The sequence below is a fragment of the Lepidochelys olivacea genome (genome assembly GCF_965140295.1).
Source record: "Lepidochelys olivacea isolate rLepOli2 genome assembly, chromosome: 6".
NCBI lineage: Eukaryota > Metazoa > Chordata > Testudines > Cheloniidae > Lepidochelys > Lepidochelys olivacea.
This window is the reverse complement of record NC_140416.1, coordinates 69,459,600-69,485,680: the sequence shown is the minus strand read 5'-3', so window position 1 is coordinate 69,485,680 and position 26,081 is coordinate 69,459,600. Positions and strand designations below refer to the sequence as shown.

Genomic DNA, 26,081 nt, shown 5'->3' with positions numbered 1-26,081 from the left:
ACAAAGCGAGTTAACTCTGATGTCTTGGCCAAATTCCACTTTGGGGAATTACATTCTGCCTACTTAAAACTCTCCCTGCACCTGTAACTGAATACTTACAGAGCACTTTTTATCTATCTACCTCAAGTGATTTACAATGTATGTACGATTCATTATCCCCCATTTTTACAGACTGAAAAAAATGAGGCCCAGAGCAAACCATATTTTTCAAAAGTGCCTCATGATTTTGGGCGCCTCCATATTTGGGTGTCCAATTTGAGACACTTTCTAGGCACCTGAGTTTTTTCAGAATGTGCTTAAGCTCCTACCCTCTTGAAGTCAGCCCCTTGAAGGTGTCTCAAGATGGACACCCAAATCCCTAGTTACTTTTGAAATTATTGGCCTGTGTGACTTGTCCCAAGTCATCCCATAGGTCAATGGCAGAACAGGGAATAGTACCCAGCTCTCCTGACCCCTAGTCTGGTGCACTATCCACTGGACCACACTGGCATAACATACTAATCTAATCAACATTTTTTTAATCCACTCTTCTCAGTCTAATGCTTTCTGCAGGCCCCAGCAGTGGGGTTCTCCACGCAGTCCTGCAAACAAAGCCCAGTCTCTTCCGCCTGACCAGCCAGCACCAGATTTAACCAGGATAATTTCAGAAGCTGGTACCCCCCAGAAGAGCCCAACAACTGAGAAGGCAACTACATTGCCACAGGGCAGGCCATCACCAGCAGGATCCCCCCGAAACAGACACACTCAGACCAGTTCCAGCAACCTTCACCTGGCCCAAGACTCTTCTGCTAAAGGACAGTTGGCCAGTGAGGACCCTGTGGTCGTGACTCATGAGCAGTTCAAGGCCGCCCTCAGAATGGTTGTGGACCAGGGTGATCCCCGGACATTGCTGGAGAACTATGTGAAGATTGGTGAAGGGTCCACAGGCATTGTCTGCATCGCTCGTGAGAAGCACTCTGGGCGACAGGTGGCAGTAAAGATGATGGATCTGAGAAAGCAGCAGCGACGGGAACTTCTTTTTAATGAGGTGAGGATGGTAACAGGTGAGCGGTGGACTGTTCTTTCTGTAATGAAGCAAGGACAGCGATAGGCTCATCTTTTATTTTTCATGGAGGGAAAATGGTAAGGAGATGAGGATAGTAAAAGGAGGAAAGAGAAGGACCATCTTCCTTTTTAATGAAGTGAGTCTGGTAATAAGAATGAGAGGGGGCATAAGAGTGCTTCAGTGAGCCTACATCACATGTGAGACAGAAAGACAAATGGAGCCCACCTAGATCTTTGGGGGAGGTTTTTGCTTTATGGTTATGGGTGATGTAGTTGTGTGGTGAAACATATTTCCTACTTTCTCAGGTGGTGATAATGAGAGACTATCAGCACATCAATGTGGTGGAGATGTATAAAAGTTACCTGGTGGGAGAGGAACTCTGGGTGCTCATGGAATTTTTGCAGGGAGGAGCCCTCACAGACATTGTGTCTCAAATCAGGTATGAAGTACAAAGAAAAGAATGCTACCCGATGGGCAATAGCATGACTGTAAGGCCTGTGTCATGAAATTCATTTGGAGAACTTATTTTTTGTTCTGATCATGATTGCAATGCCTTATAATTATAAAATTTTATAACTGAAGCCACCAATTCTTTTGAAATAAGTGGTGGTTCCTCTGATCTAGGAAGTGGGAAGCACCTAGGTTCATAAGACCCAAAGCTGTCTCTGCTGGTGACCCAGTATTTGAAATATTGCAAATAAAAAAACTGTGTGTTTTAATTAGATTTGAATGTAATATAGTAGAACCTCAGAGTTGCAAACTGACTAGTCAACCACACACCTCATTTGGAACTGGAAGTAAGCAATCAGGCAGCAGAGACAAAAAAAACAAATGCTGTACAGTACTATGTTAAACATAAACAACTAAAAAAATAAAGGGAAAGTTTTAAAAAAAGATTTGACAAGGTAAGGAAATTTTCTGTGTGCACGCGCGTGCGTGTGTGTGTGTGTGTATACACACTGAGGATGTTGCCTGGGCCGCAGCTGTGTTCTGACTGGGCCACAGGTTGAGAACAATTGGCTTAGCGTACCAGCTTGGAATATGAATTTGGGGACATGGCTCTTGTTTAAATCTAAAATCTGTTTCACAAACATGATTTGTCTGAATTTAATGCTTGTGAAAGATTCTGAATTGACAGCCCTTGAGACAAAAAATCTACTTATCAATACAAAAGGGATTCACAGGGCAGTGGTAGTACTAGCTTTTCCACATTGCCCTGCTTCAACCCTGAGCTGGAGGAACCAGATAGGGGTGAAATTATAAAGTAGTTCAAGCTTCAGGCTCATCTGCTTCTTGGCTTTTTTTTTTTTTTTTTCTCTTCAAAAAATTACCCACAACAGTACCACTTCCGATCGCGCTCATGTTTTTTGTGATATGGACACTTGCTCATTGTGAACTAAAAGTAAACATCTTGAAAAATTACTGATAACAGAAAGGGAAGTTGATTGAAGGGTCACACTGCACTTTTAGGAGATTTTCATTGATTTAACCTGTGTGGTCAAATGTGAGGCAGCTTTACAATTCTGGGTTTTATTTCAGGCTAAACGAGGAACAAATTGCAACAGTGTGTGAGTCGGTGCTGCAAGCCCTTGGATACTTGCATTCCCAGGGTGTGATTCACAGAGACATTAAGAGCGACTCCATTCTCCTGACCCTTGATGGAAGGGTAGGCTTCCTGTGTTTAACTTCCTCAGTGTCCAACTCACCCAGGTTCTTTCCTTTGACCTTTCCCATCAGCCTCTCCTTCCCTTTCTCGTCTTTTCCTAGTCTCACCTTCTCTTTTATCTTCTGCTGCTGTAACCTTATTTAGTCTTCTACCCTTCTTACTGTTTTTCTACTCTTTTGCTTTTCTCTTTGTCTTATCCAGTCATCTTCTCTCTGTCCACTTGGTCTTTATCTTTGTCCCATCATCAACTCCCTCCTTTGTTTAAAGATTCCAGTGATCTTCCTTCTTCCCCCTCTCTCACAGGTGAAACTCTCAGATTTTGGCTTCTGTGCTCAGATCAGTAAAGATGTACCAAAAAGGAAGTCCTTGGTAGGAACTCCATACTGGATGGCTCCAGAGGTTATTTCAAGGGCTCCATACACTACTGAGGTAATCTACCGCTTTCCTAATGCAAGAGCTAGTAAATAACAGTCTGAGATATTACAGGGACTCACTGAGATAACAATAAGAAAAGGAGTACTTGTGGCACCTTAGAGACTAACAAATTTATTTGAGCATAAGCTTTCGTGAGCTACAGCTCACTTCATCGGATGCCATCTAAGGTGCCACAAGTACTCCTTTTCTTTTTGCGAATACAGACTAACACGGCTGCTACTTTGAAACCTGAGATAACAATCTATTCCTCTTCTCAGGAGACAGTTAGGGCCCATACCAACATAAACAACTATGACAGAAAACTTGGTTACAACATAGTTATTCCCTGACATGGTTAAAACATAGTTCAGTCTGGTAATGTAAACAGGGTGTAACTAAATTTTAACTGTTACTGAAACTTGCTACAACCCTGCATGTGTGGACAGACTCTAGCAAGGAGAAGCTTGGGACATGAATTGGAATCACTGAATTAATTTATCCTATTTTCCAGGAGAGATGAGGGAAAGGGAACATGCACAAACATGCACACGCATGTTTTATGAAACAGCACTGCAGGTGACAGATTCCAAACTGATAAGCCGTTATTTATCCATGGAACAGATAGTCTGAGCAATGACTATGCAGTTATCTCCAAACTACATCATCATTGTGGCTCAGTCCCAGCCTGGGAGGAGCAGCCTCTTGGGAGGGCCAGTCTCCATAGTCCATTCAGTCTTAACAATCTATGCTAAAACAGTATGCAAGGGGTCCAGTTAGTGCTAATCTGAGTTAATATTTCACTTTTTCAATAAGATCAGAGAGCTGTCTGAGATGTTATAGCACTTGCTTTAGAGATACAACCTTTTCTTCACCCGCAAAGAGATCAAGAATAGAGAGTAGGCTGTTGTTATTGACTGTGTTCACAGATGTAATACTCTGCTGCTGCAGGTGGATATCTGGTCTCTAGGGATCATGGTGATAGAGATGGTGGATGGAGAACCCCCCTATTTCAGTGACTCCCCAGTCCAAGCAATGAAGAGACTCCGTGACAGTTCTCCTCCCAAACTGAAAAATTCTCACAAGGTCAGTATGTCTGCAGGCACTTTGCAATCTGATAAATCCCTGATTGCCATGTGGGGACTGAGTAGCTGAGGTCCAGATAGACTGTTTATTAATATATCACATCTGGCTATGGAATCCCAATCCCACCAGGACATTGTTTCTTGGGAGGCACTTTCATTCCTGTTCGATGGAGGCCACAGGCTGATGGATTTATCTCCGTGCTTCTGCCCAGCTCAATAGACACTACTCAACGGTCTCTTTCAGATCTCAATGCCATGGTAAGTAGTGACACCTAGTGACACTGACACCTAGTGACTACTACCCCTAGTAAAAACAACGAGGAGTCCTTGTGGCACCTTAGAGACTAAGGAATTTATTTGGGAAGTCTCTAAGGTGCCTCAAGGACTCCTTTTTTGCTGATACAGATTAACACGGCTACCACTCTGAAACCTATCCCTAGTAAAATACCTTTGGTTACTGTAACGCTGCTTGCCTTATATGATTAGATCAAATCCTGGTCCTGGCAAAGTCAAGAGCAAAATACTGCTGAATTCAACAGGGCCAAGTCATCACAGTAGCGAATGTGAGGGTCCTTGCACCTGGTGTTTTGAAATCTTCCATTTTAATGGCACTCTCAGCTGTAAAGCCACCTCATGTTTAAAAGAAAGGAATGGTTCTAGGTAAATGATGGCTCATGCAATGAACTGCAGCCACTCTGATAATTAACCTAACTTGATCATTACTTATAGAAAATTAGCACTAATGTTCAGAAATAGTGATTTCCTCTTCAGTCACGAGTTAAATTGCTGTGTTAGTTTTTTGCCTTTGCAACACTAATATTAAAAAATCAGGACCAGATTTTGGCATCAGAGAATCCTTAGGTGACATACAGCCAGTTCTGGCCTCCTCCCTCTGTGCACGCACTTCTCCCTCAAGAGTGACCCCTTGGGGGCAATTACCAACCAGCACAATTTATAGCCTTTGAGTTCTCTAAATTGTCTTGGGACAGGGGAGTGAACTGATTTACAGGAGACCTTGGGACCAAAACGCGGACCATAAAAATACCTATGATCAGGACTCCCTCCAGCCATGTGAGTGGAGCTCAGTTGTAACTGAGGATTCAGTGCTCCATTACTACAAAAAGAAAAGGAGTACTTGTGGCACCTTAGAGACTAACCAATTTATTTGAGCATAAGCTTTCGTGAGCTACACCTCACTTCATCAGATGAAGTGAGCTGTAGCTCACGGAAGCTTATGCTCAAATAAATTGGTTAGTCTCTAAGGTGCCACAAGTACTCCTTTTCTTTTTGCGAATACAGACTAACACGGCTGTTACTCTGAAACCTGCCATTACTACAATTAATTGTTACTATGATCAACTAGTGCAGTACTGAGTTGACCAGATTAAGCAGAATTCACCTCTTCTTTCAAAACAGACAGCTTTATAGACTAAGTACTAAGGGCCAGATTTTGCCACCCGTATTTAGTTAAGTAATGCCTCACCCCTCAAGTAGCCCCAATTAAGTCCGTGAAATTACTCATGCAGTAAAGTACTACTTAATGCGAACAGGGTTGGCAGAATCTGGCTGTAAGTGAACTCAAACTGTGAAAATGTATCCCTATATGAAAACAAATTTAATTAGTGACATTAAAATAGATGTGTAAGTTGTGATTACTTGTTACCTACTTTTGATGTTGATATAGAGAAGTAAATGTCCAACATGTGACATTAGACATCCAGCTCCTGTTGTTAATGGGAATTGTACATATCAACATGTCCCCCTATTAGAAATGATTAAAACATTGCAATGGTGTTCAGATCTAATGTTTTTAAGTGTGTGCAGATGTATTCATCTTCAAATACCAGCTGTATCAGATTTCCACTCCAGATTCTGAATTGTTTTCAAATTTGCTATCTTGTGCCATTTCCCCCAGTTCCTCTCTGTGACCAGCAGGAACAAGGCTTAATTTACTAAAATCCTAATTTCTGAAGGGATATATATTGTCACTTCAGAAAACAAGAGTTCTAATGAGTTTTTCCTTGCAATCCACACACAATAGAGCAAAGAACAGAGGGGCAAAAACTAACATAAATCTGGGGACAATGAGAGACAATCCCATACTCCCCATTTGCCAACTCCAATAAAAATCATGACCTACACAAATGTGAAAATATAGCACCTAGTGTTAACATGAAGTACTGCAGAATATCCATAAGGGATCCTTCCCCTCTTAAATTTTTGTTTGGGAACACCTGATTTTTCACCTAGAGTTAATCAGATGCAGGAATCTTCTTTTTTTTTTTTTAAACCCACTATTATGTAAACTTAGACCTGATTCCATAAGTTGCTTGACCTGATTGGTTCTTTTTCCACAGACTTCTCCAGTTCTGAGAGACTTCTTGGAACGGATGTTGACACGAGATCCCCTAGAAAGAGCAACAGCACAAGAGCTTCTGGATCACCCCTTCTTGCTCCAGACTGGACTTCCAGAGTGCCTGGTCCCCCTTATTCAGCAGTACAGGAAGCGCACCTCCACCTGCTGACTCTGAGCATGGGGAAAAGCCAGTATCCCAGCACTGGAAATTCAAGTTCTCTTCTGGAAACACTGGTTGTACTTGACCAAGAACTCAAGCAGTGTCACTCTGCGAACAGTGCTTAGAACTTGTCAGTATTTTTTTTTTTTTTTAAAGGATGAATGTGAAAATTCCCCCAAGACCTTTAGCTGCTTCCCTTTTGCTGAAGACAATCAAGTCAGACCCAATATCTTTCAAGAACAAAACAGAGGCATGACATGGCTTCTGGAATCTTGTATTTCTCTTACAAGAATGGCATTTTAAAGATGTTTGAATTTGTATATTGAAGTGTCTGCAAACTCTGGAAAATTTTAACTCCTGGCTATCAAATTGGAACTGTATTCCCCAAACAAAAATGTGATCTTTGTTTTTTAATGCTAGTTGTACACTGAGTCCTGAGCTGACCCAAAAGAGATGCATTTTGAGGCACCAACGTTCTAAAAAATCCTATCTTAAACAATGCACAAGGATTTCAACACTTTTTTGAGACTTTTCTCTTATTATTTTATCTCATTCCACAAGTGTGAACATCATTGGGCCTGGAAAAGAGCTACCTGGAGGGCAGATGTAATATATGTTTGGTTGCTTTCCAACTTCCTCCTTTGCATCAAACTGCTTCATTTCTATGGAGAATATATGTGGTTTAACAAGACAAAAAGGTGGTCTGTCTTGACTCGACCGCATGATCTTAGATATGTGGAGGGATGATGATCCTTGGCAAAGGCCTTCTCTAAGTGTCTCTCTCTCTCTCTCTGCTCTATAGAGAAAGTACTGCCTGCCACCAGAATCCTATGGCTGAAGCTTCATAACATGTGACACCACTACCTTTTCCAACACTGACTTGAATGGGAGGCAAAATGGTGTTCTCAGCAGGAAGGTTTTAAGAAAGCTTGTCCCAGGATCTAGATCCCCCTGCGTACATTGGATTTATATCAAGAAATGCTGCCTTGAAACAGCTGTTAGGTAGGACTTTGTACCATTGTGAATTCTGTAACAGGCTCAATAAAAAATTGAAGATGTCCTGTCTATCCCATTGGAAGATGTTTGTTTTCTTGGTGAGAAAGTTTGGCTTCCACCTCCCATGTTTTGTTACAGTGAAGGGTGATGAGGGGAGGGAGCGGTTGTGTGTAGTTTGTAATTGGCATGTCCACCATCCTTGAAATGTCTGAAGGTTTCTGTTTGTGTAAGGAGCTGCTTCAATCTTTTTTAAAGTAAATTGAGAGTTTTTGCACAAGCTCATTGATCAGTGAGATAGTCATGGTCACTTTGACTCCTAGGTCAGGTTTTAACATGTACAGTAATGTGTTTAAAGTCATGCAGATATCTGGAACTTAGTCTTATCTGTGAAACTGGGATATCATTTTGCAGCCAAATTATAAAGATCATAGAAATTTGGATTTTTTTAGGGCACCCCAACTACCCAAAAAAAAAAACTAATTATTGAATTTTCTTTAGGATGTTTTTTATCCTCCTCTTTCCCTCTACCACCTTCCCTGTTACAGATTTTGCAATAGACTTTTAGCTGTAATAAATAACATGAAATCATCTAGCCGCCTGGATGAAACTTTGATGCAAAAAATTTCTGTATTTCCAAGTATCCTGTCTTTTTATGCAAAAGAGCAGAGCCTTTTTAAAGAGGCCTATAATTTGAAACACTGTCTGTTTGTGAATTGGTTGCACTTGTGTTTTAAATTAAAGTAGATCTTGATCTATTCATTAAGCAGTTGCACTTTTGAGATCTTTTAAAATGTGGTTACAGTTTTGAGATGGAAGGAAGTGGGTAAGTGAGCGAGCCACAAGTCTGTTCTAATACACTCACCTACTTCAGAGGGGATGATTTCATAACTAGGGGTACCACAGCAAGAAAACTGAACCTTGAAAGGAGGGCTTGATTGGACACAGGTTGGAGAGTTCAAATTCAACAGTAGGATTTGAGCTTCAGCCCAATGCTGTCTAAAAAAGGTAGAGGGGAAGGGAGGCTAAACTCTGAGCCCTGGTCTATACTACGAATTTAGGTCGAATTTAGCAGCATAGGGTCGATTTAACCCTGCATCTGTCTACACGACCAAGCCTGTTTTGTCAACTTAAAGGGCTCTTAAAATTGATTTCTGTACTCCTCCCTGGCGAGGGGAGTAGCGCTAAAATCAACCTTGCTGGGTTGAATTTGGGGTAGTGTGGATGCAATTCGATGGTATTGGCCTCCAAGAGCTATCCCAGAGTGCTGCATTATGACCGCTCTGGACAGCACTCTCAACTCAGATGCACTGACCAGGTAGACAGGAAAAGTTCCAGGAACTTTTGAATTTCATTTCCTGTTTGGCCAGTGTGGCGAGCTCATCAGCACAGGTGACTATGCAGAGCTCATCAGCACAGGTGACCATGGAGTCCCAGAATTGAAAAAGAGCTCCAGCATGGACTGAACGGGAGATACTGGATCTGATCGCTGTATTGGGGAGAAGAATCTGTGCAGGCAGAACTCCGTTCCAAAAGACAAAATGCCAATATATTTGCCAAAATCTCCAAGGGCATGATGGACAGAGGCTACAACAGGGACACACTGCAGTGTCCTGTGAAAGTAAAGGAGCTGAGGCAAGCCTACCAAAAAACAAAGGATGCAAACGGTCGCTCTGGGCCAGAGCCCTATATACGCCGCTTCTATGATGAGCTGCATGCAATTCTAGGAGGAGCCCCTACCACTTCCCCACCACTGTCCATGGACACCTGCAAGGGAGGAGTCTCACGCAACAGGGATTAGGATTTTATGGATGAGGAGGTGGTTGAGGATAGTGCACAGCAGGCAAGCGGAGAATCCCTTTTCCCCGGCAGCCAGGAACTGTTCATCATCCTGGAGCCAATATCCTCCCAACCCTCCCAAGGCGGGCTCCCGAACCATGAAGCTGGAGAAGGCACCTCTGGTGAGTGTACCTTTGTAAATATAATACAGGGTTTAAAAGCAAGTGTGTTTAATGATTAATATAATTATTAATTAATATAATAGTTAATTTGCCCTGAAGACTTGGGATGCATTCACAGCAAGTATAGCTACTGGAAAAGCCTGTTAACGTGTCTGGGGACGGAGTGGAAATCCTTCAGGGACATCTCCATGAAGATCTCCTGGAGGTACTCTCTGTGTTAGCCTCAGGAGACTGATAACATTCATGGTCACCTGGATGCAATACAGCAAATCTGTTTAAGGGGACATTCAGAGGTGCCTGTTCCTGCTGGGCTGTTTGCCTTTGGCTGAAAAGAAATCATCCCTGCTGTTAGCCACATGGTGTGGGGAGTCCCGCAGCTGTTCGTGTTTGGCTGACAGGGATCTTCCCTGATACTAGCCATGTGGTGGTGAGGCGATCATCCCAGAGAATTGGGGGGGGGGTTGGGTTGGGTTGTGCTGCACATTCACCCTAAAACCACAGCCCCTCCTTTTAAATGGCCAACCCAAGGGTTTTGCTTGGTATGGGAAAGGAGGGCACTGCTGTTTGAAACCGTTCCCACACGTTATGAAGGTTGAAGAAGCTGAAACTCTTTGCCTTACCATGGCTGCCTGCAAGCCGAATTCTGTTGCCCAACCGAGTGTGTGTGATGTCTCACACCAAACCGGCAGGCACTCAGTATAAGAGACAAAATGCGACCTTGTACCAAAAGCACATGTGCTATGCAATGTGAATCGCTTGATTCAGTGTGAAATAGTCTTACATTTTAGAGAACAAAAGGATCTTTTCAAATACTACTCTCCCTTTTTTTCCTCCCGCAGCTGAAAATGTTTCTACACTCCCCCTATCATCTCCGTCCCAGAGGTGAGCACAGATTAGAAGGTGAAAAAAACTCTCTCGCAATGAAATGTTCTCAGAGCTTATGCAGTCCTTCTGCACTGAAAGAGCTCAGCAGAACGTGTGGAGGCAAACAATGGCAGAGTCCAGGAAAGCATTAAATGAACGTGATGAGAGGAGGGAGGAGCGCGATGAGAGGAGGCAGGATGCAATGCTGAGGCTAATGGGGGAGCAAAGTGACATGCGCAGGCGTCTGGTGGAGCTGCAGGAAAGGCAACAGGAGCACAACGCCACTGCAGCCCCTGTATAACCACCTGCCCTCTTCCCCAAGTTCCATATCCTCCTCACCCAGACTCCCAAGAAAATGGGGGGTGGGGGAGAGGCTACGGGCACCCAGCCACTCCACCCCAGAGGATTGCCCAAGCAACAGCAGGCTGGCATTCAATAAGTTTTCAACTGTAGTGTGGCCTTGTCCTTCCTGCCTCCCCTCATCCAGCACCCCACTCGGTGCTTCCCTCCTCACCCACCCCTCCCGGGCTACCTTGTGAGTTTTCCCGCAATTTGTGTGATGAATTAATAAAGAATGCATGATTTTGAAACAATAATGACTTTATTGCCTCTGAAAGCGGTGATCGAAGGGGGGAGGCTGGTTGGCTTACAGAGAAGTAGAGTCAACCAAGGCAGTGGGTTTTCATCAAGGAGAAACAAACAGAACTGTCACACTGTAGCCTGGCCAGTCATCAAACTGGTTTTCAAAGCTTCTCTGATGCACAGGGCGCCCAGCTGTCTTATTCTAATTGCCCTGGTGTCTGGCTCTGTGTAATCAGCCGCCAGGCGATTTGCCTCAACCTCCCACCCCGCCATAAATGTCTCCCCCTTACTCTCACAGATATTGTGGAGTGCACAGCAAGCAGCAATAACAATGAGAATATTTCAGAGTAACAGCCCTGTTAGTCTGTATTCGCAAAAAGAAAAGGAGTACTTGTGGCACCTTAGAGACTAACCAATTTATTTGAGCATGAGCTTTCGTGAGCTACAGAATATTGGTTTTGCTGAGGTCTAACCTAGTCAGTAAACTGTGCCAGCAAGCTTTTAAACGTCCAAATGCGCATTCTACCAGCATTCTGCACTTGCTCAGCCCCTATAGTTGAACTGCTCCTTACTACTGCCCAGGGTGCTTGTGTATGGCTTCATGAGCCATGGCATTAAGGGGTAGGCTGGGTCCCCAAGGATGACTACAGGCATTTCAACATCCCCAATGGTAATTTTCTGGTCTGGGAAGTAAGTTCCTTCCTGCAGTTGTTCAAACAGACCACAGATCCTGAAGATGCGAGCATCATGCACCCTTCCAGCCATCCCACACTGATGTCGGTAGAACATCCCTTGTGATCCACCAGTGCTTTCAGCACCACTGAAGAGTACCCCTAGTGGTTTACGTACTGGCTGCCAAGGTGGTCTGGTCCCAAGATAGGGATATGCCTTCCATCCCACCACAGTTGCATCCGATGAAGTGAGCTGTAGCTCACAAAAGCTTATGCTCAAATAAATTGGTTAGTCTCTAAGGTGCCACTAGTACTCCTTTTCTTTCCACTCCAAATTGATTCCTGACTGACCAGTAGCTGTCTGGCGTTGCGAGCTTCCAGAGGGCTATCGCCACTCGCTTGTGAACTGTGAGGGCTGCTCTTATCTTGGTATTCTTATGCTTCAGGGCAGGGGAAAGCAAGTCAAAGTTCCATGAAAGTGCCCTTATGCATGTGAAAGTCTCACAGCCACTGGGAATCATCCCATACCTGGAACACTATGCAGTCCCACCAGTCTGTGCTTGTTTCCCGGGCCCAGAATCGGCATTTCATAGCAGGAACCTGCTCCATTACCACCATGATGTCCAAATTGCCAGGGCCTGTGCTTTGAAAGAAGTCTCTGTTCATGTCTTCATCACTATGGTGATCGTGCTGTCGTTGCCTCCTCGCTTGCTTTTGCAGGTTCTGCACATACTGCAAGATAATGCAGGAGGAGTTTGCAGTGCTCACAACAGCAGTGGTGAGCTGAGTGGGCTCCATGTTTGCCATAGTATGGCATCTGCGTGAGAGCAGAGTTGCAGCGGAAGCTGTGGATGACTGATTATTAGCAGTCCTACTGCACTGTGTGCTGACAGCAGTATGGCGTCTTCACGGAAAAAAGGCATGAAACGATTCTCTGCTGCTGCTTTCACGGAGGGAGACAGACTACATGTATCTAAAACCACCCACGACTATGTTTTTTCCCCAGACAGGTACTGGGAGCTCAACCCAGAATTCCAGTGGGCAGCGGAGACTGTGGGATAGCTACCCACCGTGCAATGCTCCGAAAGTCTATGCTAGCCACGGTAGCGAGGATGCACTCTGCTGACTTAATGCGCTTAGTCTGGATATACGCAATCAACTGTATAAAATCGATTCCTAAAAATTGACTTCTATAAGATCGATCTAATTTCGTAGTGTAGACATCCCCTTAGTAGGGCCACACTTTGATGGGACATGAAATCAAAGCACTCATTGCACTATTTGAAAAGACAAATTCCAGTTTCCTTCCTAAAACACAACAAAACCACAAGTTCCAATACTCAAGGCACTGTGAGCATCTGATTCTTGTTTATTTACACTGTTCTTGCACATATGCATCCCATTCATTGCTTTGTAAAGTAGGTGAGATACTAGGAATATGAGAAGCACAATATAATTTCAAAATTCTATTCCAGTTTGTAAAAACTTAAAATCATAGTCTCTGGGTATAATACCAATTTTCCCAGGAATAAGGCATCAAGCCCGAAGGACCAAGTACCCCCCACCTCCATGATAAGCAGACTTACTAAATTTGTATTGCAGAAGCATCTACATGCTCTAGCTTCATTGTGGGCTGGGTGACAAACATAACATATAGTCCCTACCCTGAACAGCAATAACAGTCGAAGGAATGGGTAATAGCTTAGCCAGAAGAAACACAATTTTGTGGCTTATACCATATGTATATCTTTTAGCAGGTATTCACTTGCAAGCCTCAGAGTCCTGGGGTGTGTCCTGTTTCAAAGATGTACAAAGTTGATGTCACAGGAATGGACAGTCAACTTTCCACCTTCTTAAAAATGCTTCAGGGTTAACCAGACCTGCATACGGTCATGAAAATTGCCCAGCCCAGCCATAAAAACATACTTGCTCATCCTTTACCATAATGATTGATAAAATAACAATAATTAATAATGACATTTCACTTGCCCCTTTAAACAACTCCTCTTTCTGAGGAAGTGGGTGAAACGTTTTGCAAGGCTGCCCTTAACTGTCCTGCCAGCCCCTGCCATCACTGGCCGGTGTATTAAGGGAACTCCTGTTACTTTGATTTCACGACTTCTCCTTGCAGCCAGTGTCCCTGCTGGAGGCGGAACGGCTCCTGCTCCCACGTGCGCGCTGCCGAGCCGCGGCCCGCCCCGAGAGGAGCACTGAGGCGGGAGAGCCGAGTCAGGGGCCGGGCCGGGCCCCATGGCGGAGTCCGAGGGGGGCGCCCGGGGAGGGAAAGCCGGTCCCGGGGGGCGGGGGGGACCCCGGGCTCTGCCAAGGCGAGCCAACGCCTTAGCGGGCTGGGGGTGGCTCAGCGGTCACCGCGGCGGAGGCCCGGCCTGAGGAGCGCTGCGGCCTCGGGAGGGCCCTGCCCCGCGCTACCGGCGGCCGCCACGCCCGAGACCCTGGGGCACCTCAACCCCCAGCCCCGGGGATGAGCCACCTCGCCGCGACTGGGGCGGGCAGAGGCCGGACACTGGAGCATGCGCGGTACCATCGGCGGCAACTGCCTTCCCGGCGCGCGGCGAGCCACGGGGAGGGGGCAACGGCGCGGGGTGAGGTGGATGGGGGAGGGGCAGCCCGGGGCCCGAGCCGCGTAGGCGGCGGAGACGCGCGGCCCGGCCGGCAGCTGAGAGTTGGGGGCGCCCTGGGCGGCGGGGGTTGCCAGGGTGGCCGCGCGGTTTGTGGGCCCCCCCCAGCCCGTGCTGCTGCCCCCTCTGCTTCTTCCAGGCCGGCCTGGCTGCTGCCCCTGTGACCTGTCCGGGGAGTGCCGGCTCGGCAACCCCAGGGCTCCCACAGCTCCCCGGGCAGGGCCCCTCTTCCTGGCGGTCCGCTCTCCGCCCGGTGGGCGTAGAACGGAGAGTCACAAGCCGCGGCCATTTTATAGGCAGCTCGGTCACAGCCGCGGACGCGTGTGTGGGGTGGGGGGAAGCGTGGCGGGTTAGACTTCATAGAAGTCCAGGTGCGCCCCAGAGGCGAAGGTGTCCTCCAGCAGCAGCGTCACTAGCTTTCGGGCGGACACGCTGCAGTCCAGCAGCTGCCCGCCCTGCTTCATGCGGAGGAACTGCTCCCGCACTTCCGGGTCTCCGGACTTCGTGCGGGCCAGCTGCTGCATTTCCGTGTCCAGAGGCCCTGGGGCATAGCTGAGAACGCGGACGTCCGGCTTCTCAAGTGCCAGCACCTGGAACATCATGTCCCGCGAGGCCTTCCCCGTGCAGTACAACGTCCAGCTCTTGAAGGGCTTCAGGGCACACAGTGAAGAGATGTTCACAACAGTCTTGCACAAGCCAGGGTGCCCTGGGAAGGCCTTCAGGATGGAGGATGTGAGGCAGAGAGCCGAGGTGACATTGAGGGCAAAGTAGCTGTTGACTTCGGCTGGGCTGGTGAAGTCCACAAAGGATTTGGAAATGTCTCCAAGTGATCCTGCATTGTTGATGATGAGGAGCCGCTCCAGATTAGCCACTGCAGGCAGCTTGTCCTGGACTGCTCGGAGCACCAGCTGTAGCCCGTCCTCCGTGCTCAGGTCGGCCTGCACGGAATGCACGTTCAAGCTGGGGAAAGTGGACCGCAGCTCAGCCTCCAGCTCGGCCAAGCCCCCCTGGGATCGGGCCACTGGGATCAGGACGGAGCCAGTCTCCAGCCGCGGGGCCAGCAGCAGTGCCAGGCACCGGCCGAAGCCCCGGGATGCCCCAGTGAGGATGCAGGCTGCCTTGCCCAAGGAGACTTGCCTTTTCCCGGCTCTCTCTCCAGCTTCCATCCTCTCGCTCTGGCTGCCTGGCCTGGCCTGCCCTGCAGCTAGAGAGTGGGCGGGGCTGGCTGAATAGGTCAAGGGGCTGGTTTTAGGCTCCGCGTGATTCCTCCCGCAGTCAGTCGCGCCCAGCGTTCTGAGAATCACAACAATTTAAAAGCGAGCTCCACTCCTTTTTTTGCAGCAGACAGTTGCAGCTCAGAAAGAGCCCCGATTGGTCCCTCCCCTGCGTCTGCAGCAGCCGATTGGTCCATTCCCCTGCAACCCCGGTTCCAATCCTGGGAAGGGGGTCCCGCAGGGAGGCACTGACGGACGGCTGGCACTGGGTCCTTGGCTTGTGCGTGCCACTGTGAGAGGGAGTGACACTGCCCCTCACCTCCAGTGAGTATCCCCACCACAGGTACCATACAGGACCCCACCCCCGGTAATCCTCCCAGTAGTACACACCCTTCCAGCGCCTCCCTGCTCCCTTCTACCCAGTGTCCTCTTTTGGGGAACATGAAGTATGGTAATCCTGTTCCCTGGGTGGGTGATGCCAGGCCAAAGTCCTACCATCCCCCTGGGAACTGACCCTGCCAGGAGTCCCGCCCTCCCCCCCCACACACCTTCCCCTAGCTCAGCCACCCAGGAGTCCCTCTGACCAGTGCTGGTGCTAGCCCACTGGGGGCCCTAAAGAAGGATATTTTGCCCCCTCTCCCCCCACCACACACAACACATACTAATAATTAATAGGGGGTCCATGGCAATGTTCCCTCTAATTTTTGACAGGCTGAGCATGCAAAAAAAAATTTCTGTGCAAATTTTTGACAGGTTGTGTGCGCAAAAAATTTCTTCTGTGCAAATTGTTGTGCTTCTGTGCAAATTTTTGTGTGTGCGGTGTTTTGCTGTGTGTGTGGGGTTTAGGATCTGTGTGCGCGTGCACATGCGCACAGCTTAGAGGGAACAGTGGTCCATGGAGCTGCTTGGGACTGTAAGCAATTGCTTAGTTTGCTTATGCCTAGTTTATGCCTCCAACCCCTAGAGCCTAGAGTTGCCAATTTTGGTTGGACATATTCCTGGAGGTTTCATTACATGACATAATAAGAACATAAGAACGGCCATACTGGGTCCGACCAAAGGTCCATCTAGCCCAGTAGCCTGTCATAGAATCATAGAATATCAGGGTTGGAAGGGACCCCAGAAGGTCATCTAGTCCAACCCCCTGCTCGAAGCAGGACCAATTCCCAGTTAAATCATCCCAGCCAGGGCTTTGTCAAGCCTGACCTTAAAAACCTCTAAGGAAGGAGATTCTACCACCTCCCTAGGTAACGCATTCCAGTGTTTCACCACCCTCATAGTGAAAAAGTTTTTCCTAATATCCAACCTAAACCTCCCCCACTGCAACTTCTGGCAGTGGCCAATGCCAGGTGCCCTAGAGGGAATGAACAGGTAATCATCAAGTGATCCATCCCATTGCCCATCCCAGCTTCTGGCAAACAGAGGGTAGGGACACCATCCCTGCCCATCTTGGTTAAAAGCGATTGATGGACCTATCCTCCATGAATTTATCTAGTTCTTTTTTGAGCCCTGTGAGTCTTGGCCTTCACAACATCTTCTGGCAAGGCATTCCACAGGTTGACTGTGCATTGTGTAAATCTTTAATTAAAATTAATCTTTAATTTCTGGAGACTCCAGGACAATCCTGGAGGCTTGGCAACCCTACCTCAGCCCGACTCACTCCTGTGCCCCCCTCTGCCTGATCTGCCAGGAGCGGGTCCTTCCAATGGGAACTGAAGGGAAACTGATTCTTGGGACTGATCTCCCCATCCCAGTACTGGGGGATGCACCCTGTGCTGTCCACTCCAGTTGGGGCTTGGCCTGTGCAGCAGGGATGGGCCAACTCATATAGGTAAAGTAACCCCTGTTCTTCCCCCTCTCGGAAATGTGTAGACGTAGCCTGTGAGGCTCTGAAATGTTCAGAGAAGTCATCCAGCTGGGGAGCCAATCCCCCAGTGCAGAAATACTATGATAAAGGATGTTTGCCTAGCGTTGCTGGCCCTTCTGCTAAGCCCACAATGCTGCATACCTTGGGCCTGATCCTTATACCAGAGTGACTGTTGCCTTCAGTGGAGTTCCTCCTGATCTATTCTGGCATGCCTGAGAGGAGAACTTTTTGCTGAGAGGCTGTGGTATTAAGATTTCCAACCCAATGATGCAGACTTAGGAGGTTTGGATGGTTCAGCTATTGCTGGAAAAAGCCTATGAAATTTTGGCTCTCAACTGAACCTAGTTTGTAGCTTCTTTTAGAGCTGACTTCTGCCAATATGGGGATGGACATAGTCACTGAATCCTGAAGGCAACATTTTGCATACAAATAATTGCACAAAAGGGTACAGAGAGCAGGATTTCTCGGCCTAGTTATCCGTGGGCAGTTTTCAATAAGTCACTGCCTGCTTAGAGAATGCTTTCCATTTCTAAGCTTATTGTGATACAGAAACCTTATGAAACCAAACCAAAACATCGAATTTTCACTATTGAAAGGCTTAAAAAAAGGATCCTGTCATTCTTCTGTTTTTGTTTTTTGTTTTTAATTTTGGAAATAGATCTAGACTAGGGAGTAAGCATTCCAAAACCATTATTCTGTGTACATTATTGTTGCTATTGTGATAATAGAGAATTTTATTTATTTTTATGCCAGCTTTTATTGTGAAAACATATTTAGTCTGGTTTTATCAATCCTTGTTATGCTTGTCCTTGGAACATCTTTTGCGTATTCAAGGTTTGTAGTTGACAAGTTTACTGTAAAAAACAAAACAAAAAATGTATTGTTTTTACAGAATAAAATTTATTGGAATGTGTATTGGGAGTAAGGTTTGAGGTTGTAAGCAACTAAGTTAGCGTCATATTTGGCGTTGTATGTGTAATAATGTGAGGTATTAATGTAATTCAAGTATTAAAGCAAAACATTCTTTTAACACCGAGTTGACAATAATAGAGAATGACAACAGAAATAAGGCTAAATCAGCAAATTACATGCATTTTCTCAGTATTTGCTTCAGTATGCTTGATTGACTGCATATGCATAAGGATATGTATCTCTTTATCACAGGTTTCAGAGTAACAGCCGTGTTAGTCTGTATTCGCAAAAAGAAAAGGAGTACTTGTGGCACCTTAGAGACTAACCAATTTATTTGAGCATGAGCTTTCGTGAGCTACAGCTCACTTCATCGGATCCGATGAAGTGAGCTGTAGCTCACGAAAGCTCATGCTCAAATAAATTGGTTAGTCTCTAAGGTGCCACAAGTACTCCTTTTCTTTATCACAGTGATGGTTGTTGCTAAAGGAAGCTGATTAGCTTCAAGCTTCTAGCTAATGTCTGTAAAGTGTTTTGAAAATGTGAAGTGGCAGTGCAGATAATAAAGATAACAATACCAGTGCACTGCAAGGGGTGCTGCTCCTTCCCAGCCAGCTCTTGGGTGGGAAAGGAAGGCGCCGACCAACCTCTAGCTCCTTCTCTGAACAGAGTACAGGGAAAGACGGATCTTGGGCCAAGCCTCCCACCTGAAGGAGTCATCCTTATTGGGCAGTTTTCTCCTGCACGTCAATGCTGAACTGCCACTAGGGAGCCTGCATAGGAAAACTGGAGATTCGGAGACAAGCCCCCACACTGTATCACTTGTTTAGAAGTCTCCTTTTGAAAAAGTCCATATTCTGGTCCCTTGTACAGAGTAGCAAAAGAATGTGAGCATGGAGAGAATCTAAAGTTTTTCTAAAGATAAAGACCCGCCATATACTATGTAAAATAGGCTTATCTTGGTTATCATTAATTTTTCTTTTTCCATTACCAGCCTCAAGAAAGCCATTTGCCATTCTACCTTGTGTTATAATCTCATCAGATATCTTACACCAGCATTTCTCAAATGTGGGCACCAGGGGCTTTTCTTGCCGCCACAGCAATCTGGGCTGTGATGGCGGGCGAGGGGGAGAGGAAGTAGTCACCTGTCCTCCTTTCCCTTGCTCATGGATGCTCCAGCTTAGTGTTGATTGCTGAGTCCGCCAGCAAGGGTTGGGCCCTACCCCTCTCTGGAGACACATGGGGCACAACCTTGAGGAGCAGGCAGCCAGTGCGTTCCCCACCTTCCCAGGGATGGTGGGGCTCAGGCTTTGGGCTTCAGCCCTGGGGTGGCGGGGCACAGGCTCTAGCTGCAGAGCTTTGGGCTTTGGCTGAAGGGCTTTGGGCTCCAGACCCCCGCTGCCTCCCCTGACCTCCCATCCAGGGCTTAATTTGTCTCCAGTCTTGGCAGGGCTGAGTAAGTCTGCTGTGAAAAATGATACTTGTGTGTTTGTTAATATCACTTTCACAACAGACTTACTAGCTAGCAATAAATCAGTTACAATGGTTTGGACCTGTGCATATTTATTTGTTTTTCCTAAAGCTAATTACATATTTTAGGAAAAAGTGGGAGAGTGGCCATCAGCAAAAGTTGGTGGCCACACTTTGAGGGCACCAAAAAATTGTCCTGAGAACCTGTGTACACTATGCAGGGTCTGGGCTGGTCAGTATACTTGGCTAGAGCTGCAAGAATGCTGCAGGAATAAGTGATGCTAGCAATTCAGAAGGTGGTATTCTTTCCACAGAATCTTTTGAAACAGTGTCCTGGTGTGATGTTATGGGACCCTGTGCTGCTAACAGTATCACCTCTCAGAGAGGGCATAAAAGAAAATTCCTTCTCACTTGTAATCATTAAAGCTTGCATAGCACTATTTGCGTGAGTAGATCTATTAGCCCGTGTCCTGGTTGCATCCCACTTTGGCTAATTACATGCTGCCTAAATTCCATCTAATTTCAACTGGAGACACATTCCCAGATAGAATATTATAAATGGCTCGTCACTATGGTAGCTAGGTTGCTTTACTTTTCTCCCTAAGAACTGTTATATGGTGTTGCTGATGCAGAGTGTATTTTGCATTCTGCCTCAGCTGTAGTTTCATTTTAATAGTCAGCGAGTGAGCCTAATATATACAGTCTGCAAAGCGCATTTGGATCTTTTTGGAAGAGGGCTGCAACTGTACGTTAAACGCATTCCCTGTGTTTCATCCAGCTCTCTGTATAGGCTGTCAGGGAAACAATGCTGCTGCTTCATTTTATGACAGAAGCTGCATAGTAGAAACGTATGCAGTGCCGTGACATGAGTCATGTTCTTGTTTTTTCTCTGCTTTTAAAAAGTGCTATTTGTATCCCATAACATTAATCATAAGTCCTAAAATTACTTTCTCAAATATCACTGAGCAGGCACGTCCTCGTTCAGCCTTGATTGTTTGGAAAGGCAGATAGCTCCTCCTTCAAGAAACCTCAGTGAGACAGGGTGTGGCAAGGAGTGGAATAACACCAAAGAACATTTGTCATTTTCCCTAGTGTAGCCACCCCAACAGAATGTCATCTCCAGCCTTGTGTCAACTTGACAAGGAATTAATAAGCAACTTGGAGATGATGGCTAATGGAACTAAAAGAAAAGCAGAGGAGAGTATGAGCTACATGTTTTGACCATGCAACTTTACCCTCAGAAATCTTGCAGCCAATTTCAGGGCTCCATGTGAATAGTATTGTGGGAACAGTACTAATGATAAGATGTGGTTGGGGAACACTGTCAGCATAGTTGGAAAGATCCCTGGGACTGATGGTGAAGAGAATGGAAAGTCTCTCAGGGACCAGCAGGTAGTTCTGTTTTGTTTTATCCGCTTTTGTCTTGGAAGACAAAAAAGAAGAGTTTCTGCCTCTCCTATACTAGTCCTGGCTCTTTGTGTATGTGGGTGATATTGGCCCATACAGAGGACAAGTGACCTATTGCTTCTGCTAGCTCAGCAATTAGTTCTCCTTTAGCTCATGGGGTAGAAGCCTGTGTTTTGGCAATTGAAGGGCCAATGTCCCAGTCCTGGCTTCTCACTCGTGTGTGTCTATAGATGTGGATTTATTATCCTCTGTTCTTCCATCTCATGAATGGTACAGGAGAGAGAGCTCTGAAGTAAAACTGCTAATCTGTGGCATCCTTAGTAAAGCTGGCCTCTCTCTTGTGGCAGTCCCATTGTTTATCGATGCGATTCTCCATCTCCATGTCTAGTCCCAGGTGTAGAGGGCAGAGGACTAATTAACATGTTCCTAATTGCAAAACAACTGATGCTCTCAGATTGAGCTGATTTTTGAGTGAAAACAATAAACTGCTTCCTGATTCTAGCTCCACCCCACTGAGGTGTTTTAGGTCCTCAGGCATCAGTTAAATTTTAAATCAGCTCCATCAGTTTAATTTGAGTTAAATTCCAGCGGATGAGAGGGAAATTGTTCCAGACAAGCAAAGGAATTGGTCTGACTGGAAAGCAATGAGGATGTTACTGCTTTCTTTATATTAACATGAGGTATCAAACATGGACTGTGTAAAGCACTGGTCTCAGGAGAGGTAGAGCTATTATTATTATTACTTGTATTGCAGTAGTGCCTGGAGGTCCACTCGGATGGCAGAGTCTGCTAAGTCAATATGATGAAGCATGAAAGGATGACAAATATGTGTTACATACCTACACTGGCATCAGATGTGCTTTGTAATTCAAGGGGAGATGAGTGGGAAGGCAGCAACAGAAAAATCCAATTCCAGTCTTTCCCAGCAGCTATTCCTCTGAACTAGTGATGCAGAGAATGTTAGGGTAAAGCAGAGAAAATGGAGTAAAAATACTGAGTTTATTGGCACAGTGTTGATAATCAATGTTCCAATATAAAGAATCAGCGAAAACGTGTCTTTTGGGAACTCCCTTACTGAATAGCTGTGACCCAGGTGCACAGCTCCCTATGACAATGCAGTCATAGGTGGATTCCCAATGCTCATTCTGATAGAAAATTCATCTTCACCAGGTCAATGTTTTATTGGCGCAGTTCTCTGGAGTGCTCCAATCAGCATAAAAGAGCAATCTGTTTTTAGTATTCCCAAAGAAGGTTAGTCTATGAATTGTATTTGTATGTGTATGAAGTATAGGAAGACACAGACTGGGGTTAGCATAGTAGGATCTGCCACTTCATTTAGCTTCAACATACCTGTGTTTAGCTGTGCAATTATTACATTTGAGAGAACAGGAGGCCCCTCTCTCACACACGCTGTCAGAGAATAGGCCTCAGTTATCTTAGCCCCTCAGAACTTCTTGTTACCCCCAGAGTGTATGTATATTAGTTAGGGGGTGCGCAGTTTAACGTGTATAAAAGTATTTAAAACTTTGTTCGTTTGGATAGCTGAATAAGATGCACATTTTGAGAATGCCCCACCGCACCATATTTTGATATCTAACAGTGCAATGCAGGACCATCGATTTAAGACAACAGAAAACGCTGGTTAGTCATATGTAAGTTGTAGTCATAATGACAAAACTCCTTTGGTTAATAAATAAAGAGTTTCTTAAAAATCAGACAATGTTGGGGCCTGGTTGTTTTTATTTGAAAACATTTTTAAAAAGTAAGCACAAGTTTACAATTACATGTTGACTTACACATTTAGTATATAGATCTAATGAGCAGCCAGCAATTAGTATTATAAGTTAAAATATATACATGTAAATGAGATGCTACTAACAAATACCTATTACTATTGGAAAAAGGGTAGGAAGGTTTGGGGTTTGTGCACATTGCAGATTTTGTCAGTGTATCTGATTTAAAAGTAGCCATGTCTCTGTTATTGACATAAGTATAATTTTTTTAATACCCATAACTTTTATGGATAACCTATCTCATGATTTATTAAACTGTTTATTAATTATAATTCTGTTAGAAGACTTCCATTCTGAAACTAAGGCTACATTAGCTAAGAGAAGCTGATGCAAGAAAGAACAATAATTATGGCATCTTTACAAGCCAATAAAGTAAGTCAGAATTAATTTAATTGGTTTATTCAAAATATCAGTACAGTGAAGTCTTAGAGTGGTGCAATTATATTTGTTGGCTGAGATGTTTCGCTATGGCACAAAGCCTGTTTTAATAGACCAGACAATTTTTTTCTACATATTTGGTCCTGCAAACCAAAAAAATCTGCCTTCCACAGTCCACTTTGGCTTGAGGGCTGTTGCAGTTCATGAACTGGACCATGCAATGGACATATTTGCAGTCTAGCACGATTTAGTGTTTAAAAAAAGGATGATTTTGGCCAGAGATGCAGCTGCATTTTTAGGTGATTTCAGTTAGGGGCAGTTCCTGCATGTGCATGGGAGCTGGTTCTGTGACGAATAAGGTGCTGGTTCTGAGCAGGCCTGGCTGTGATCCAGGGAAGGGACTACGAAGACTGTAAACAAGGTTTGGTTTTTGCTACTGCTGAGCTGATGGTAGCTGTACATGTACATAACGCGCACACATACATCAAGTAGCTGGTAGTGAACATGGGAAACAGGAGTGATTTCAGCATAGTTTATGCCAACTTTTTTTCTAACTCCTTCAGTCTACTTCTGTTTGACACAAACTGTGACGAAGTAAACGGAGTTCAATTTTGTTAGGCTTTGGTATTGGCCAACTGCAGCACATTTCCAGATTCACCCAAGATTAATATTGCTGCCAGTCATTTCTGTAGGCATATCAACAGAAACATCCTTCTGTCTCTTGGGACTCCCTTTTTTTGGTATAACTAGAGATGAACCCAAGAGACATAATTTGGATCCAGATAATGAAAATCCTCCAAATTCTGGGATGCCCTCTCCAGCTGGAACTGCATTTTTAAATTAAATGGAACTGTGTGTCTTTGTTGGAATTCTCTCATAACTCAGGCTCATGAGAAGGAAGGAAGAAGGCACCACACTGAAAAAGAGTAGGTGAGGATAACCCTGTACCCTTGATTTAAGGGTCAGGAATGACATTCTAGTGGTATAAATTGCTTTGATGTAAACAGAATTATCAATAGAATATGTAAGTCAGTGGAGCACTGCTATCTGGGAAGGAGTACAGTAACTCCTCACTTACCGTTGTTACATTGCTGATCAATTAGAGAACATGCTCGCTTATAATGTCGTTTGGTAGCCATCTGCTTTGTCCACTGCTTGCAGGAAGAGCAGCCCGTTGCAGCGAGCCAGTGAGGGCTTGGAACCAGGGTGGACCGGCAGCCCCCTATCAACTCCCCTAAGTTCCTTGTGCAGCAGTCGCCCAGCAGGCTATCAATTGCTGGCAGTTCAGCTGTCCCTCCGCCCACTGCCGTGTGCTGCTCCTGCACCCTGCTTACCCCATCTCCATAGAGTAGGGGGACACAGGACAGGGCTCAGGACGGAGGGAGCTTCCTGGCAGCAGCTGCTGTGGTCTCAGCTTGCTGATTAACTTAAGAAGGTAGTGTACTTGGGGTACACTGAGTGGGGTCAGCATACTTGAAGGGGAAATGCGCATCTCTCTCTCTCACACACAGACTGTGTGTGCCTGTCTCTGTCTGCCATGCTGTCTCCCCTCCCTCCATTCCTGCTGCCCTGTAGAGTGTGAGGCTACAGTAACATCAATGAGTTAACCCTTGAGGGCTCAGCCAATTGCTAGTTCATCATTTAGCAGTAAGCCATTCCCTGGGAAATATCCCACCCCCTGACTCCACCACCTCAACCAAGCTTCACAATTATCATCGCTGTGTACAGTATTAAATTTGTTTAAAACTTATACTGTGTGTGTATGTGTGTGTGTATATATATATATATAGAGAGAGAGAGAGAGAGAGTGTTTTGTCTGGCAAAAAAAAATTCTCTGGAACCTAACCCCTACCCCGCCCCCCATTGACATTAATTCTTAGGGGGAAATTGGATTTGCTTAACCTCGTTTTGCTTAAAGTCGCATTTTTCAGGAATATAACTACAACGTTAAGTGAGGAGTTACTGTACATGCGTGAGAAACATACTACATTAAGAATATCATTTCACCTAACTAAAACTTTATTTAAGAAATGCACAGTGGGGTCAACATCTGCAGCCAGCACTATGGAAAGTAACAGAGCTGAGAACATAGATAACTCAGAACAATGGAAGCTTAATGTTCTTGTTGTCACACACCTGTACTGTAGTCTATTCCATTCCCACTAGCCTGCCCCACACTCAAGAAAGAAGTGTGTCAGAAGTTTTATAGAAATGTGTTTTATTTTCCAGAAATAAATATGTCACAAATTTACAATACACAATCCCACTCCTGTATTTTAATAAAATCAATGCATATCTCATGCAAATGCAATGCTACAGAGGAGGTACATTATCTCCTTTACCCAGCCATTAAACCAGATTTAAGACTTCTCTGTAGTATCAAACCTGAGCTAATTTCATGTCTATCTACATTTTGTAATGCATTCATCACGGTAGTATCCAGTATAATAACCACCATTTTTTGTAGAACCACTAAAACTAAGCCTGCTGCTCCCTGCCGCTCCAAACAAGATACAGACCCGTAGAGAACATTTCTACAACGGTGAATACTTTGTTGGGGGATGGCGCTTGGTGTCATAAAAAAACAGAACATGGGGAAAAGTAGCATCT

The 26,081-nt window shown here is 45.3% G+C and overlaps 2 protein-coding genes across 3 annotated transcripts in view; one reads left to right on the top strand and one right to left on the bottom strand.

The window, feature by feature from the left end:
- Nucleotides 1-11,124, top strand: part of LOC311522830 (serine/threonine-protein kinase PAK 6-like) — a 34,214-nt gene extending 23,090 nt beyond the window's left edge. For both annotated transcript variants that reach the window (XM_084632351.1, XM_084632352.1), the window contains exons 5-11: nucleotides 536-1,027; nucleotides 1,351-1,484; nucleotides 2,585-2,711; nucleotides 3,015-3,140; nucleotides 4,074-4,208; nucleotides 6,565-9,677; nucleotides 10,517-11,124. In XM_084632351.1, the coding sequence (XP_084488477.1) occupies nucleotides 536-1,027; nucleotides 1,351-1,484; nucleotides 2,585-2,711; nucleotides 3,015-3,140; nucleotides 4,074-4,208; nucleotides 6,565-6,732 (1,182 nt within the window). In that variant the 3' untranslated portion in view covers nucleotides 6,733-9,677; nucleotides 10,517-11,124. The remainder of the gene's footprint in view (nucleotides 1-535; nucleotides 1,028-1,350; nucleotides 1,485-2,584; nucleotides 2,712-3,014; nucleotides 3,141-4,073; nucleotides 4,209-6,564; nucleotides 9,678-10,516) is intronic.
- On the bottom strand, nucleotides 11,124-18,634 carry SPR (sepiapterin reductase). The gene has a single exon (XM_084632353.1). The coding sequence runs from the start codon at nucleotides 15,597-15,599 to the stop codon at nucleotides 14,784-14,786; it is 816 nt and encodes a 271-aa protein (XP_084488479.1). The 5' UTR covers nucleotides 15,600-18,634; the 3' UTR covers nucleotides 11,124-14,783.
- Between the last annotated feature and the right edge of the window lie 7,447 nt (nucleotides 18,635-26,081).